General features: G+C 36.9%; 1 protein-coding gene and 1 long non-coding RNA gene across 9 annotated transcripts in view; one reads left to right on the top strand and one right to left on the bottom strand.

Annotated features, from left to right (window-relative positions):
* NUP133 (nucleoporin 133) overlaps positions 1-13,559 on the top strand; it is a 35,749-nt gene extending 22,190 nt beyond the window's left edge. Inside the window, exons 19-26 of one of the 8 annotated variants that reach the window (XM_086743759.1) lie at positions 580-713; positions 2,309-2,467; positions 3,907-4,042; positions 5,818-5,936; positions 7,430-7,510; positions 9,704-9,768; positions 12,074-12,162; positions 13,219-13,559. In XM_086743759.1, the coding sequence (XP_086599885.1) occupies positions 580-713; positions 2,309-2,467; positions 3,907-4,042; positions 5,818-5,936; positions 7,430-7,510; positions 9,704-9,768; positions 12,074-12,162; positions 13,219-13,355 (920 nt within the window). In that variant the 3' untranslated portion in view covers positions 13,356-13,559. The other 7 variants (XM_086743758.1, XR_015258040.1, XR_015258041.1 and 4 more) reach the window with 7 other exon arrangements.
* LOC147601372 (uncharacterized) lies at positions 3,903-14,315 on the bottom strand. Its single transcript, XR_015258045.1, has 3 exons — positions 14,047-14,315; positions 11,970-12,114; positions 3,903-4,023 (listed from the first exon to the last, which is right to left on the bottom strand). It is a non-coding gene; the product is annotated as an uncharacterized LOC147601372 (long non-coding RNA).
* Between the last annotated feature and the right edge of the window lie 2,086 nt (positions 14,316-16,401).

Here is a 16,401-nt window from a genome sequence, read left to right as displayed (position 1 = left end):
GGGCTCTGTTAGCTCGTAAATATGTTTTATATCGTTATTTTCAATCTAAAGATAGTATTTCCTTACAAATAAAATTGCGTGTTCTGCTAACTTTTATGTACTTGACTGAACCATAGTGAAAGATTCTAAATAACAAGATTTGTATTCAAAATATGTTATGTTTACTTGTTCTATTTGTTATCAAAAGCCTTTGCCTGCTGCTTTTTCACTTTACATAATTAAGTGGATATTAATAGAGATATTAAGTCATGGATTGTTTGGTCATCATAGTTGTCTGTCCCCCCCCACCCCCAAGCACAAATAGCAGATGCTGCTGATTTTTACAGAAAGTAGAATGTATACTGGCAATTCAGTATTCTCAACTTCTCTTTTTCCCTCTTATATTGGAGGACAGAGGTGGTAGGTATCTGAGCTTGCTTGTGCACAGGGTATGGTTGCAGTAAGATAAATATTTCTCTGGCAATGTGTAAGTATCTCTGTGATGTAAACACTTGAAACTTGGTCTAATTTTTCTGCTCTCAGCCAGCCAATAACCAAAGATGAGCTTGATATAACTTCTTTTTGTTCTTGGTTACTTAGTTTCCCTGGGACAGTATCAGATGGCCGCTGCTTTAGCAGAGAAGTACTGTGACTTTGATATCCTGGTGCAAATGTGTGAGCAGACAGACAACCAGGCCAGATTACAACGTTACATGAGTCAGTTTGCAGATCAGGTAACTCTTTTTTCTAATTCCTTTAGACAGTGTTTTAGAATACATTTGCACCTGAAATGTTGCAAAAGTTATGATTTGGGGAGGGAATCTCTGGTGGGTTTTTTTTAATGCATATGTATTTACTTATACATACAAGGGTAATGTGGAAAATTGGAGTCAAGGTTCACTGTGCAGAACTCAGTGGCATATTTTACCCTGGGACTGCAAAACAAGTCAGCAGAAATACGGGTTGTATCTGTATGGACTGTGGCTTTTCGTGGGACCTTTCTTGTGCCTCCAGCACATTGTCTCACTCTTAACATCTTTTGGCATTTTGTAACTTGTTCACTGAGGTGCTGTAGACAGTGTGCTATTGTTTGTTTTTTTTTTTTTAAAGTAATCTAATATAAGTGTAAGAACAACTTCCGAAAGAGAAGATTAGATTGTTAAATGAAAATAGAAAAGTAGTTTAAAAGAGTAGGAAGATAGGGATGTTGCTGTGGCCTTTTCTTTATTGTCCTGCCAGCTGCTTGTTGGACAGCTTCTCAATGTCCATCAAAATCTGGTGTAAACACCTCAAAGTGTGCTGAAAAGTTGTAAAGCTTAAGGAAAAGGCAATAGAGGCTACTTGAATTGAGGAGCACTGGGGAAAAAGTTTCCTAATTTAGGAGCTGGTAGGATCAATTTGTTTAGCTTTCCACAACAACTATGGAAAGAGAAATCCTGCAGTCTGCAGGTTTCCTAGTAAAGAGAATACAGAAAGTTTGTTTAAGAAGAACAAGCAAAAAAATAGTAGTAACAGAAATTATAGTAAGTGTTTTTTATAGTGAGGGTTAAACACTCATACATACTGACAAAGAAGGAGATAAATTGTCTATTTGTTCTCTTCAGATGCTTTTTTTTAAGGAAAAAAAGTAACGCTTTCTGAAAAGAAGTTACTTCAGTGAATGTAGAGCTGAATAGATCAAGTCTAATAGGTAGAATATCAGACTAGTAGCCTCTTCAAACTTTATTCTTTAAATTGTTAATGCAATTAAAATTTAGCATTATTCTAAAATTAGTCTGAAAAGACAAGTTAAATCTCAAACATAAACCCTGATTAGTTATGTCATGTTGAAGTTTTTGAAGACATTTTTTAACAATCACTGAGATAGGAGGTTGTAAGTTCAGTTGAAGATAGGAGGGAATGTTTCAAAATGAGTGACAGCAGAAGCAAACTTATGTATGAAAGGAAGCAGTAAGCACGGAGTTCTGAGGTGGGGAAAGGAACAGGTGAAAAAATAAGATGAGTATTGTGGGTGATGTGATACCTGTCTCTGTTCTTGTGGGTTGACATTAAGAATTTATATTTGGCATTTCCTTCACTTCCATTGAAGGATAAACCCTGCTATGTGTATCGGCATCTCTTGCTCTGTAGCTGATGAATTCTTAAAACACTGTTTCTATCATGACTCGTAAGTTTTTTTTTATGAACAGTATGTTATTGTGTCTTGTTTTGTTAAGCATATTCTTACTGTGTTCTTACCAATTGTATTTTATGAAATATTTAGCCCTAGAAGCAACTAAGATATTTAAATGTAATTTTCAAAATCTATTAATATTCCTATTATCTTCAGAATTTTTCAGATTTCCTGTTTCGCTGGTATTTAGAAAAAGGAAAGCGAGGGAAGCTGCTATCTCAGCCTATTGCTCAGCACGGACAGCTGGCCAGTTTCTTGCAAGCTCATGAGCATCTGAGCTGGTTGCATGAAATCAATAGTCAGGATTTGCAAAAGGTAGGGTTTCTTAATACAACCAAACTGACATACCATATGTTAAATGAGTCAAGTACCTATTCAAGTAGGCAAATTATCTAGTTCTGACTCTTCATCATCAAAAGAAGACATCTTATCTAGGTGATTTAGGGGAGAGATGACATAGATTATTAACGGACTATCAAAAGTCTCCCTCCTGGCACCATCTGGTATATCATATAAGCCACTGCGCCATGTAATGGAAATCAGGGCTGCTTTTCATCCCTTGTTGGTGACTAATATTTTCTATCAAGGAAGTTTTATATGGCTACATGATCACCACTTTGGTGGAATTGGGAGTTTACAGTGAATATTAATAGCATTATCAGACTATCTAGCAAGGAGGAATATGAAATTTGTATTTCAAAACTAACTATTTGAAACAAAGGAATTTGGAGGTATCACAAAAGTAAAAAAGGTATTGATTTCTTTAATCGCTTTCATAGTATAAAGGCAATATTTTTTTAATAGTTAATGTGCATGTGGGTAGGTTAATGTGACATTGTTTTTAAACTTGATTCTTTGTTGCCTTGTAGGCTGCCCAATTATTCTTTCCCTGCTTCTTGCTGGTCAGTCTTCCCTTCTTTTTGCTAGATTTATGAATGTATTTCACTTCAGCAAATAAACTAATTTTGAAGAAAGATGGCTTCTTGCAATCCATGCAACTTATTAAGCACGCAGAGCATGGAAATGTTTATCCTACTGCAAGTTATAGGTTGATAATACTTTTTACCCCTAGAAAAAAAAAAACACATGAAAACCAAAACCAAACCAACAAAAAACCTCCAGTAACAACTACAACAAAGCTCCAAAACCCACCCTCAAATTCTTGTAATATTCCATTTGTGTCGACTGAGGTTTTGTCTTTTATAGCAAAGCGCTATGAGAAGGGGACAAGGATTCTAAAATGCACAAGTAATTCAGTCTGGTTAGTTTATTTCTGAGTAGGTGCTTAGAAATTTTCTCTTCCTTTGTCCACAAATAAATTCTTGCCTAAATGTTCAATTACTGCAGCAGTTATACATATAGTTCTGTTTTTCAAATGTTTGGATTAACAAGTAAATCAAACTGTATGTGAAGTTGTTCTGTCAAAGCATATTTGCCTGGCTTTTATGGCAACGGCTTGAGTAAGATCCCAGAAGTATAATACGTGAAGTTGCTATTTATCCTTTGATCATAAGATAGTTTTTTCTTTATTAGTAATAAGAATGTTTTTTGGATATAATTGGAGTAGAGGTCTATATTCCTGAAGAGTGTAATGCAGAGTTTTAATGTGCAAGTTGTACAACTTTTAAAAGTAAGGGTTATAGATATTACAAACAATAAATAGCTGTAAGACTGCCGTTGAGATTAAATCCTTGTCTGTTTACTGTCTGATGTTAAATTCTAAAACCAATTTCTAACATCTTTATTAATTTCAGGCTCACAGGACATTGCAGACTTTAGCAAATATGGAGACCCGATATTTTGCAAAGAAGAAAACACTTCTTGGCTTGAGTAAATTAGCCGCACTGGCATCTGACTTCTCAGAAGATATACTGCAGGAGAAAATAGAAGGTAAGAAATAAAACCAGAGCAAAGCGAAGAATAGACTAATTAAGCTATTTAATTAGAATCATGTTAATGTTGCATAGTTAATTTATTAGGCTGAGGTCTCTTACTGTGGTAAGAATAAATGGGCTGATGATTTTGCTTATTGCAGGAAGGTTAAGGAAGACAGGGTGAGGCAGCAACCTCATTATTTACCTTCACCTGTGAGTTAGGACTATGAGCAAGGGAAATTTGTACCTTTTCACTTGTTCTAATAACACACAGAAATATTGGCATAAGTAACAAGCTGCACAGTCTTTTTGAGAAGTCATTAGATGGTTCTGAAGTAGATTAAGCTGCATTTTACATTTCAGATGCAAGGTAAAAGTTACTTAATTTCTTAAAGCCTGTTTATTGACTAGCTCTCAGTTTTGATCTTCTCAAGTCCAAAGACTTCTAGGCTGTACAAGGAAATCGTGTGACTATATTGTATTGTAATAACGTACCTGCAAATATATACATGTGTGATCAAGAAGTGCTTTCTCAGCATCTTATTCTGTCTGTATCTGAAAAGGTTACAGTGACTGTGTTTCATTGTGCTCTAACTGAAAGGGTGTTAATGGCAAAAGTATGAATACCTGTTCTGTTTCCTTACCAAATGTAGCAGTTCCACTGCTCTGCCATTCCTGTCACCTTTTCCTGATACTGTGTGTGCACCACGTGTGGCTGTGCGTTTGTGAAAAAGCAATAATACACTAATAGTTAAGCTTTTACTGGCCACCAGGGGGAAGCTTTGAAATATTATAAGGTTACTACTCAAGCTTACTTCTATTTATCTGCCTATTTATCCATGTATGTTTAGTACAGTTCTTAAATCCTGTTGAAAAAGGCTGGGGATAATTGTGATAACTAAGTAGGCCTCACAAATTATTTTTAGCTTGTAATAATAATACATTGTCTGTCCTTCAAATTATAAAGCATTGCATGAAATCTTAAAGTTGAAATTTGTTTTTCTCACCACTGTGACAAAAAACTATGCTGAAGTGAAGAATCTTATCTTTAAATAAGGAAAGCCATAGAAAAATGAGGAAATCAAAGCTTTGTTTCAGTAGAGTAACAGACTCTCAGAACTTAGTCTGGACTTTACTCTGCTGCATGTTTCAGTATGACACATGGCATAGCTTTTAAAACTTGGGCTTTTTGTGTATCCGTTTTCTATTGGTAAAGGATAATTATCTCTGCCACATTCTACTTACCCATTTAAATGGGTAAAATGCCCTTTCTACTGTGCAATGGAACTGGGGGGAGGTAAGAATCACATACTGTGGCTGAAATGACTCCATTTTTATTGTTTTTGCCTAATAAGTTTATAACCCTGAAGCAGATTATACTGTAAATAAACCAATCAAAAATGGAATAATTCATGAGGTGGAGCAGGTCCATGGCACAAGTCATCAGCCAAAAGGTAGCTCCTAAAAATTGCAACCAACCTAATTTCCTGCATAGTGCAAGAACTTCCTGCCAATCCTATGTATTCATTTAATGGTTTTGAGAGAAGAGTTACCAGTCTGCATTACACTGGGAACCTGAATGGGAAGTAAGAACTAGTTCACCAGGATGACGGTATTGAAGTGGAAGTATTCCTGTGCTTCAGGAATATAGATGAGTGTCCAAATAGAATGTTTCATAACCAACACTTGTAGAACTGAATAGTAGTGTGACTTGACAGTTATTACTCTTCCATATAATTTATTTTTACATTTTAATAACGTGAAACTTTCATTTCCTTAAATGACTACAAGAAATATCAGAACAGGAACGCTTCCTGTTACATCAGGAGACCCTTCCTGAACAATTACTGGCAGAGAAGCAGTTGAACCTCAACGATATGCCAGTGTTGTCTGCATCTCAGCTCATTGATGTAAGTATCTTATGTTTTCTTCATTACACAGGTAAAGTTCCAGTATGTTTTTTGCCTCTGTGCAGTAAAATAACTGAAGACCGCATCTGTCTTTATCCCTTACGTGACTTGCTAAGCAACTAAAGATCTGACACATGAATTTGTTTCTCTTGGCTTAGTTTCTACCAGCACCAAACTTAAGAATGTTGGTTTTAGTTCAAATTTATTTTTGTTGAACATGTGCTTTAGAGTGCTGCTAACCAGAAAAACCAAATCAAATCAGTGCCAGCAGTTGATATACTGACCTAAGCCAGTTTTTGGATATGAAACAATTTTTACTTTCAGTTAAATACTCAGTAGGGCAGAACTCGGAAGGCAGAAGGAACAAAGAATTCCACCTTAGTGGAGAAGGATGCTGCAGTCTAGAAAAAGAAAGCGATAGGAGCAGGAAGATGCTTTTGATCACCTGTTGCAAAGAGGCACCCAAAATCTTTCTACTTCGTTTTTTCTTCTTTTTCTTTTTCAAAAACAAACAAACAAAAAACCCAACTCATACTGAAACAGAAATGCAAACTGCTCCAGTACTGGGATCACTCCCTTTCTACATCCCTTTCCAGTGGCAGCCAGCAACCAGTAGCCTTGTTGGCAGCATATTTTTACCATGCAGTGATTCACACAAAAAATATTCAATGAGCAAAACGGTACATTGTAAAACGAGTCAGGTCCTGTCTAGGTGTCAGTTTTGCGACTTCTTATTTTTCCTGTAATCCTGTGGAAAATCAAAAGCTGATGGTGTGCTTGTTTACATTCCCCTTGTTTTCTTACACCAACGCTAACAGCAGATTCTGAAGTCATTACCTGTATCTTTAAGTAACGCTGGCTGTGGGGTTAGGAACGACTAGGAAGTGTCACTCATGACATGGCAAGCACTGGCACCCTGACAGTTTTCCTTCTGAAGTCTTTCTATTGTCAAACCAATATTCATACTTGCTACTTGCAATGCGAGAATGAAACTCAGAAAGTGTAAATAAAGAGAGCATTAATCTTAATTTTCCTTTGAAGTACAATTTAGAATTTTGTTGGAGGAGGGATGTGAAATATTGATAGCAAACTTGTCTCGTTTTTCAAAGGTAAAAGGCAGTACACGTGCTTAAGTACTGCTTTGAGCTTAATTACCAAAATAATTCTGAGAGCTTATTTGTGGAGCTGAGCTCTGGCTACAATAGTCCAGGAATGTTACAGCCTTAAATGGCATTTAAATTTGAAACTTAGCAGCCTTATATCCAATATCGTTTGTCGACAGACCATTGTCATGTAGGTGGAATGCTGCTCTAAAACCTTAAGTATATTCCTTACTATAAAAATACTTGCAGATGAATCAAGACATATTTTCATGAGAAGGTCATCTAAGTGGAAAATACATGGTGGTCTTCGCACAATGAGTTGTCCGTGATATCAGTTACATTAGTTTGTAGGCTAAAAATAACTCTCTGCGTTAATCTCTTGTATCATAGATGTACATATGTGATGAGAACAGAAGGGCCAATGAGTATGACTTCAAGAAAGCACTTGATCTACTGGAATATATTGATGAGGTAGGACAACTTTTTCAAGGTTTTCTAACCCAGAGACTTTTAAAAAATTTATTATTATTTAACCTAGGATGGTGCATCTGTAGTTAGTTAACATTAGCTTAGTGTACAGTAATTAAAAATAACCCCTGATGTGTTTTTTGAGCTTGTTTTTAAGCCACAGGAGACTTAATGCCAAATGTGGTTTAGATCATTGAAGTAAAATGACACTCCTCATCTTCACTTCCCATTTATAGTCTATTGTTTCTTTTTTAGAGCGTTGCTTCCCTACAGGCTTTCTCCAAACAGGACAAAGATAATCTGTTTTCAGTAGTTTAGTTCTTTCCCTATTAGATTTAGTTTTCCCTATTGACAGTTTCTCTGATTGTCATGAGATAATGTTGGATAGTCACCAGCTTTTTAACACGTAAATAGCATTGAACCACAGATTTGCTATCTGCTTTCTCACTGCATCTTGTTGTGTGATCTAGTAGCTTGTCAGGAGTAATTTTCCACTAAGCATGAATAAATCAGCTTCTGAGGAGCATGAAACCTGAATTAACAACAATCTGCTAAAAAGCTAGAGTTGTGTTATTTCAGCAAAAGTATTCCTTACTAATTGAAAATGAGAGCTCTTTCCTGATTATCCCAATTCTTGCTAGTCTGTGTAGGGCTCCAAGTTAAAATTCTTTCTCTGTAGTAGTGCTTTGTAAACAGCATTGTGCCATTTTGTCAGGCTTGAATAACGGGTTTGATAATTATAAATGTCTTTATAATTAAATTGTTTTTAATTGAATTTCTTTTATCAAACTTTCTTTTGAATAGCATTTCTTTACTGTTGTTAACTAGGGTGTTTTTGCTTTGTGTATGGATATATTTACTTGTCCTGTGTTTAGTACTATACGATATTTTGTATATTGAGGAAAGAGCAGCATGTTACTCTGAGTTAGTTGTCTTTAGTTTAAAAAGAAAATTCAATGCTTTTTTTTTTTTCTTCCTAACTTCCCCCTTCATTTTTACAACATAAATAGTACAATTAATATTTTGCAGTAAAATAAACTTGAACTCATTTGGCTATCTCTTTTAAATTAGTTTTCCTCTTAAATTTTGTCAATGCAGTTCATGAACGCTGAGACAGCTATATTAGTTTTTTACATTTAAATAAAATAAATGTCACGTTAAAACCATGACATTTCAAAATTATTTTCTAATCAGATATTTGAGTCTCTAACAACTTGAGTAAAACCATTCAGCACAAATGGTTAGAGATGGTGATTTAGCCTAGAGTCTAAAAACTAGCAGTTGCCTAGTTTTCTCTGCTTTTGTCTTGCAAAAGTCAAGACCCCTCCTTTTCCTTCCAAGCTTCTAAATTCAAGTGTTTATGGTTTCTCTTGTCTCTTTAGAGGGGAATTTAAAGTAGACAGGATGCTTCAGGAGACTGAGAGCTGGAAAAAAAAAGACGGTTCTTTTTTCTGACATTGTATTTTAAAAGGGCTCTGACAGCAGTTATCTGAAAGTTTCTGTGCAATGTAGGGACTGCCCTTTCCAAGACAAACTTACATGTTTGAAGACATTTGCTAATATATGCTAATGTGGACACTAATGCATGCTAGTTAGCTTTACCACGCTGAAAAAAAAGAGCCTTGACTTCAGTCACCATTTAGCACATTTTAAAATAAAACTCACCTGGAATACATTGTTTTACAAATTGGTGTTTGTTCCTGTGCTTTAAAATAGGCCCTTTTTCAAATTGAGGTAGGGAGTCTTCAGCAGTCGTGTGGTCGTGTAGAAAGCCTGAGCCATGTTTTCAAATGGAAATGAACAGGTTTTGGTGTTTCAAGAATCTGATCAGGTCATCTGTTAAAATAGCATGTGTTTGAAAACAATGCTCAGTAATTGAAGAATCTAATTCATTGGTATAATCTGTGACAGAGAGATAAGGAAATCTTTTTTTACGATGAGGGTGGTAAAGCACTGGAACAGGTTGCCCAGAGAGGTGGTGGATGCCCCATCCCTGGAAACATTCAAGGCCAGGTTGGACGAGGCTCTGAGCAACCTGATCTGGTTGAAGACATCCCTGCTCCTTGCAGGGGGGTTGGACTAGATGACCTTTAAAGGTCCCTTCCAACCCAAACCATTCTATGTTTTTTTTTTGGTTTTTTTTGGTTTTTTTTAAATAATTACCTTACCTGTCTTTTCTCCTTACATGGATTGAAGGAAGAGGAAGTGGATGTAAACAATCTTAAACTTAAAATTCTCTGTAGGGCTCTCCGAAGAGATGGGTAAGTCCAATATGAATATAAATTACTGGGAGTATTTGTGGCATAGTTTTTCCAGAATTACATTTTGGTATACTATTCTCTAGCTCACTGAAAAGATTGAATTTCATCTTAATATTTCATCGTATAAGGTTGGTGAAGTATAAAGTGTCTGATCAGAATGTGTCTTTTTATTTTTAAAGTGAAACCCCAACAAAAAAAAAAATCTGTAGTACTTTGCTTAGCTCACTGGCAACCTACTACGCATTCTCAGCACCTGAGACGTGAAGGTACCCATGCAGCTTTCATTCTTGAAACCTTTGCTAAGTTAAAAGAAATGACGGATGCTGAAACTTCTTCTTCCTTGAAGCCTCTCAAAAAGAAGCTTTTTAAGAGTAATGTGTGCAGAGGTCACTCCTGCAAACTTTTATTTCACTTATTTTTGGCTACTGAACCACACTGACAGGCTCATGACCTTTTTGAGTCAAAGCTGCACTCTTGACTGTAAGAGAGCTAAATACTTAAATACTGCTTAAAAGAGCCACTCCTATAGACGTTCAACACCAAATACAGGCTGAATCCAACTGATCAGAAGAATCTGCTCCTCAAGCAGTGCTACTGTTCCCTCCCAGGTTAAATAACTCAAATTGCATTTTTCCTCCCTTTCCTTTCTAATGTTCAGAAGTTATCCAGCTTTTCTAATTCCCATCCACCTTCCAGGAAGAGGAAGAAGAGACAAGGAGAGAATACCTTCCAAATGCACTGTGCCATTTGTGATTAAAATGGAAATACACATAGGATAGATTCCAAAGGACAGGGACAGTGGTCAATAGAAAATAAATTTCTAGTTGTATGACTAAGTTATTGTCACATATGACACAAATAATATGCAGAAACAGGTTCACACCATTCCACACTAATCCTTTCCTATTATTTTCAAGACAGAAGAATCCAGAACTCCTATATGGCACCAGTCCAATCATTCTTTTATGTCTTTTCTACCCTGGGCAGAGTTTTGAACATAACATTTAAACCATTCCAATCATATATAATGCTGACAAGGTTTTGCCCACTCTCCTAGCTAACCAGATGCAATTTGAGATCACTTTGCGCTGAACAGTGTTTAGAAAACTTTCTGTCCCAGTTGAGTTTTCAGTCCAGCACGGCTCACAAAGAGATTGATTGCTCTTTCAAAAGAGGTAGTGTTAACTTTCATCTGTGTGCAAAAGTAAGTGTTTGACCTGTTACAGTACCTGCTTTTAAGGATGGCATCTGTTTTCTAGCTTAACAGCTACAAGTGGTGGTGAGGTTCTTGGCTAGAATGGAGAGCCTTGCTGAGCATGCTCCTGATGTTCTGTTAGGGTCCTCACTATCTTCTGTGTCTAAGAGGAGGAAATCCCCCTACTCCCTTCCCCTTCCATCCCTCCTTCCTTTAACCACAGTTAAAGTGTATTACACAGGATTTGTCAGTAATAGCTTCTGGGAGCCGGGTCCAGATCCTTGCAATCATATCCCGTTGGCCCAAGGAGGTTCATGTTAGTTTAGGGAGTGAGGTCAGAACTGGTTTTGTCTGGCAGTTTAACATATGGAACAGGAAATTTTAACAACTGGAAGGTTAGAACCACAGCAAAGTTAGGTTGTTGTTGAGTTTGAACTGCTACATAGAAGGCTCTGCAAAGATGAGAAATTGTCATTTAAAATAATCTTTTTCTTAAGAAAATCCCAATCAGATTTTTCTATCACAGATGAGACTTGCATTCACGAGTCTTCACCTTCACATTTAATCACAAATCATACAAACTGTATTTGTTTTGTGTCTGTGTGTGCTGTTACAAGCCTGTAACTTGGATTTTACAGTTGCTCCCCCCCCCCTTTCTCAGTGTTTGCTTTTTTGTTTTGTTTTGTTCTTCCAAATATGTTAGCAAATTGCTGCTCTTGCTTTATTCAACCAGAAAATAAATCTATACTTTCTCACCATCTCAGCCCTAAAATATAATTACTGAGAACAGGTAATTCTTATATTGATGCGTAATATTTTTTATTTTATCAAAGAAATATGTTTTCTTTTACAATTTCGAAGATGGGAAGAATTTCTATTGTCCTCTTAACTTCACTGTGTTATAGTAGTGCAGTTTTATTGCAGTTTTAGTCTTGGAATAAAGAATAATTAACCCAGGATGCAAAAACCTCTTGCTTTGAGCTGTAGCCAAGCACATAACACTTACATGTGAACATGTATTAATCATCTTTGACAATTTATCAAATTTCCTGCATATTTTTTCTTGTTAGTTTTCATCTGATTTCATCTGTGCAATTCTTTGACTTGCAGATGGTCCAGTTCATATGGTAAAGATGATCCAATTGAAGCATCTAAAGATAGTATATTTGTGAAAATATTACAAAAACTATTGAAAGAAGGTAAAGTCTACTTAAATATATTTGAACTTCTTGAAATTGTTTAGTTGTTTCAAAAGCTGCTTAAGATGAACACTAAGATACAAGAAGTAGTAACAGTCATATGGAGCTGATTCAATCTATGTAAAATGTTGAGGGGCTAAGAGATGAGCAGATTTCTCACTTATAATCTTAGCACCCTAAAATGATTTGCTCAGTAGGGCAGCCGTCGCATTTCTAGCAGTTTCTGATTGTACCATAAAGTATGTTTTCTGGAGTTAAATACATATCTTCTGTAAGATACGGGATCAATAACTGTCTGTCTGTCACGCAGAAGAGCTTAATCTACTTTATCTTAAATGTTTACTTGTTTTTATTTTCCCTCCCAAAAAGAAGAAAAAAAAAACCAAAACCACAAAACCGAAAACACACACCGCCCTTCCCCCACCCCCCCCCACCCAGTTAAAGCTCACTGTGGGAAGTTATGGCCATAGAAATTACGGCTGGGGGCGGGGGAGGGAGAGGAGGGAAGCAATTTAGAGTCAAAGACCATTTTAAATATTACTTTGTATGAACTTTTTCCAGAACAGAGAAGGCTCCATGTCAAAACCACGAAAATTAAGTTCTTCAGAACAATTCTAGTTTTGTGTGTTCAAACGAGCCTGTCAATTTCTTTCCTTTTGTTAAGATTCTCACAGCCCAGACTGAAATGTTGGAACTGATGATACAAGTATTTATTATATGACTGATCTTCCTTTTCTTTTGTCTTTTTTTTTTTTGGTGAAAAGTTTTGTAAAGACTTGGATTTAAGGTTTAAGGATTTTAGGTTTAATCATAAATTCACTAAGAAGTTCTGTTTGGGTAGGAAATTTATTTTTTTTTTTTTCCCCTTCATCCTCAGTTTTACAGGCTACTTAAGCTTTATTGTATTTTTGGACATGTATAATGGAATTCAGATATTCTCAATTCCAAAACAGTAATTTAACTCTGAGGCAGGCACAGGTGTTTACATAAAAATGATCTTAACTGCTAATGCAAAGTACTTCTGTCAGTGCTGTAATAAAAGGTTTTGTCTTGTAGGAGTTCAGTTAAGTGAATATTTACCGAAGGTGAAGGACTTGCTGCAAGCAGATGAACTTGGCAACTTGAAATGTAGTGCTTACTTCGAATTTGTGTTAAAGGCAAACTATGAACTCTACGTTCAGGGTCAAGCATGATTCTCTTTTCTAAAGAACTGTTAAATTCATGTATACTTTTTTTATGTTTTGTTTGGTTTTTTTGCTAAAACTTTGTAATAAAATCTATTTGAGTAAAATACTTGGTCTTAAATTTATAGACATTGTCACTGAAGTCAGAGGAGGCAGAGGTGTGTTTTCAGGCAAAAGAAAAATAAAGTTTTCATTTTCTGTGCCTTTCATAAACGTGCTGTTTTGTTATATATCTTCGTTGGTATGAGTCCTGCCTGAGGCTCAAAAATACACAGACACACAAGGTGAAATGTGGGACCCCCTGCAGAAGGTGGAAACTCTTAATCTCACTTAATTGGAGCTATGATTTCACTTCAGAGAACATACTGAAAACGTGAAAGAAATTATTATTTTATAAGATAACTCTGCTCTCTTTGTACAATACTTTTTGCTGAAGAAACTGGGTAATTTCAGTGTTGCAGTGTTAAAGACTGCTGGCACAAGAAGGATAACTGGCTTGTCACTGGTCACTCAGCTTGTCTGTGACAGAAAGGAATAAGGCACAGTTCTCATTCATAGTCCTTCGGTCCAGTAGACACACCAATCTTTCAGTTTACATCTGCAAGATTAAACTTTTTCAAAACATTCTAAAATGTTTAACTTTCATTTAAGTTATATCCAGATTTCTAGAGTACATGTGAAAATGAGATTAACAGCTCACCATGCAGTCATTCACAGCAACCGCTTGAACCTAGAAAGCAGTAAGGAAAGGGTGGGAGTCCGGCACAGTCTTCCTTGCTCAGTGACTTGTTCTGTACTGGTTGATGCCAGTTTTTTCCTTTACCCCACTGCCCCAGACAGTTATCTCTGACATGGGAATTTAAAAAAAAAAAAGCCATTTAACTTTTCACTTTTAATTATTTTGATTGGCAGCAGATTTTAATTTTTAAATAAAAGTTACTTTAATTTGAGTGACATCTTGCACCTTTCCTTTGCAAGTAGCTCCACAGCCAGAGTGAATGCAGAGCAAGTTGCATGCCCTTATGTTTTACTTGTCTGGCTCGATGCCTGCTGCAACAACTTGATCCAACAGCTGAGAAGGTCAGGAGTTAAATTGGTTGAAGAGAATCCAGTTTCTAGTTTTAAAAGCACAGCTCCCCTTCCGTGGCTTCCCCTCCTCCCTGTACTAATACAGTAAGCTGGGCTGAGAGTCTGAACATGTTTGGAAGAATAGATTTATCTAGAGAGGTTCTAACTAATATGGGAAAGAAATGCACTGGCAGTCATCTTCTAAGATTGTTCTGAGAAGCAAACTTTGCTCTTCTGCAGCCTTGCATGGCTGAGAGAAAGAAGTGCAGGTATAACTCCCAGCTGCAGCTTCAAAGGAGCGGGTCATTTAAGACTTTAGAAGAGTTCCACTTGCTTGTTTAAATGTCACTTTAAAGGGGGTTCCACGTTATTGGTAAACTTCTCATTTTGGGAGAAAGGGAATAATCTAACAAATGATTGCCACCTGCTGACAAAATAAGTTCTACCTGAACTATTACCAGACTCAGATTTTGCTTGAAGAGGAATCTCTTTACTTGACCTTTGGGAATATCTCATCCCCTCCGAGGCTGTTGACCACCTCTGTTCTGTCAGGAGTGGCAGGGTGAGCCCCAGAAAGCTTGCTCTGGCAGCAGGCGTTTCTGTTCATCCTTCGCTATCCACCTGTTCCAAAGCGCCTGGCTTCTCTGCTGGGATGGGTTTGTTCCGGTTGGTGTAAAAGCGTTCTCCAGGTTCTCGGGAAACGATCAGTCCTGTAGGCTTCACAAATAATGTTTTATTCTGCTGCTGGGTTGGGAGGCATTTGGCATTTGTACAACGGCTTTCCATCAGACCATTGCCAAAACAGAAGGCTACGGGCAAGGAGTTTACTTAAATAAAACCTCATTAAAATAACTTCTCTGTCTAAACTGAAGTTTAATGTTCTTGTACAAGCAGCATTGAGCTGGTTCACTGTTCTGTTGGGAAGCTTGAAGAGGCTGGAGTTTGGGGCTGTACCTCCTCTCTGTCCCCCGTTTCATTATGTAATAAGCTGTTCTGGTGCAGAACTCCTGTCTCAGATTACTGTACGGGGAGGATGCCTTCATGTACCACTGCAGATCAAAGGCCATGCCAGAGCTCTAGGCAGTACACAAGCGTAACAAAACCAGAAGTAAACTCGGGACAAAAAGATTCGGGTTTTGGTTAAAACAGCTTAAAGAAGTACAGGTAGCTCCTTTTGAGTAAGGAAGTATAAGTTGTTTCTTAAATAGTTAATTTCTCAGTGATGGAAAATACATGCAGTGCAGGATGTACACACTTCTATCCTCTGTTGTCAGCAGAGTGGCAGGAAAGCTTATCAGTGGTCATTTGCGATCGATTTCAGAAGCTATGCGTTGTGGATAGTGGTGATCTTTCTGCCCAGCTCTGTTCTGGAAACCAAATGTTTTCTGACTTGGGACCAAAACCAAATTCATTTTGTGCATCCAGTTCAATATCAGATCTACCTGCGGAAAATGATCTTTTATGCAGAACTGTAAGAACTCGATGCTGCCATGAGGCATTGTGCTGTAAACTAGATTGGGGTAGAGAGAAAATCAAAATAAACAGAAGGGATAAAGTTTGTTTGTGCTTGTGTCAGGTTTCATTGAAGGATTAAGAATGTTTATCTTTCAGCGACAGTTAGCCTTTCTGTTTCTTGATTTCTGATTCAACACAACTGACCACAGTTTGGAAACCACGATGGAGTGTTACAGTTCTGTAAACAGATTTGATGGCTGCGATGCCTTTAAGAGCTTTCAGGCTTCTGATTTTTGTACTGCTAGTTGTCGATGACAGAACTGAAGAATAATACGAGAAGCTGCGGAGCAGTATGAGAGCATGTTTTATCCCCAGCGTACTTTAATGCAATAACTTGACAGGAAATGAAAATCTATAGCAGAATGAAACAGAGAGCTGCCAGAGGTAAAGAGGAACACTGCCAAATTGGAGGGTGTAGATATTAGAGGAGAAAAGTTGTCTGCTTCTCCATTGACCCATTACTGGCTCTGCC

This window comes from Chlamydotis macqueenii, chromosome 3 (assembly GCF_036417535.1).
Source record: "Chlamydotis macqueenii isolate bChlMac1 chromosome 3, bChlMac1.mat, whole genome shotgun sequence".
NCBI classification, from domain to species: domain Eukaryota; kingdom Metazoa; phylum Chordata; class Aves; order Otidiformes; family Otididae; genus Chlamydotis; species Chlamydotis macqueenii.
This window is presented reverse-complemented; position numbering and strand designations above follow the sequence as displayed.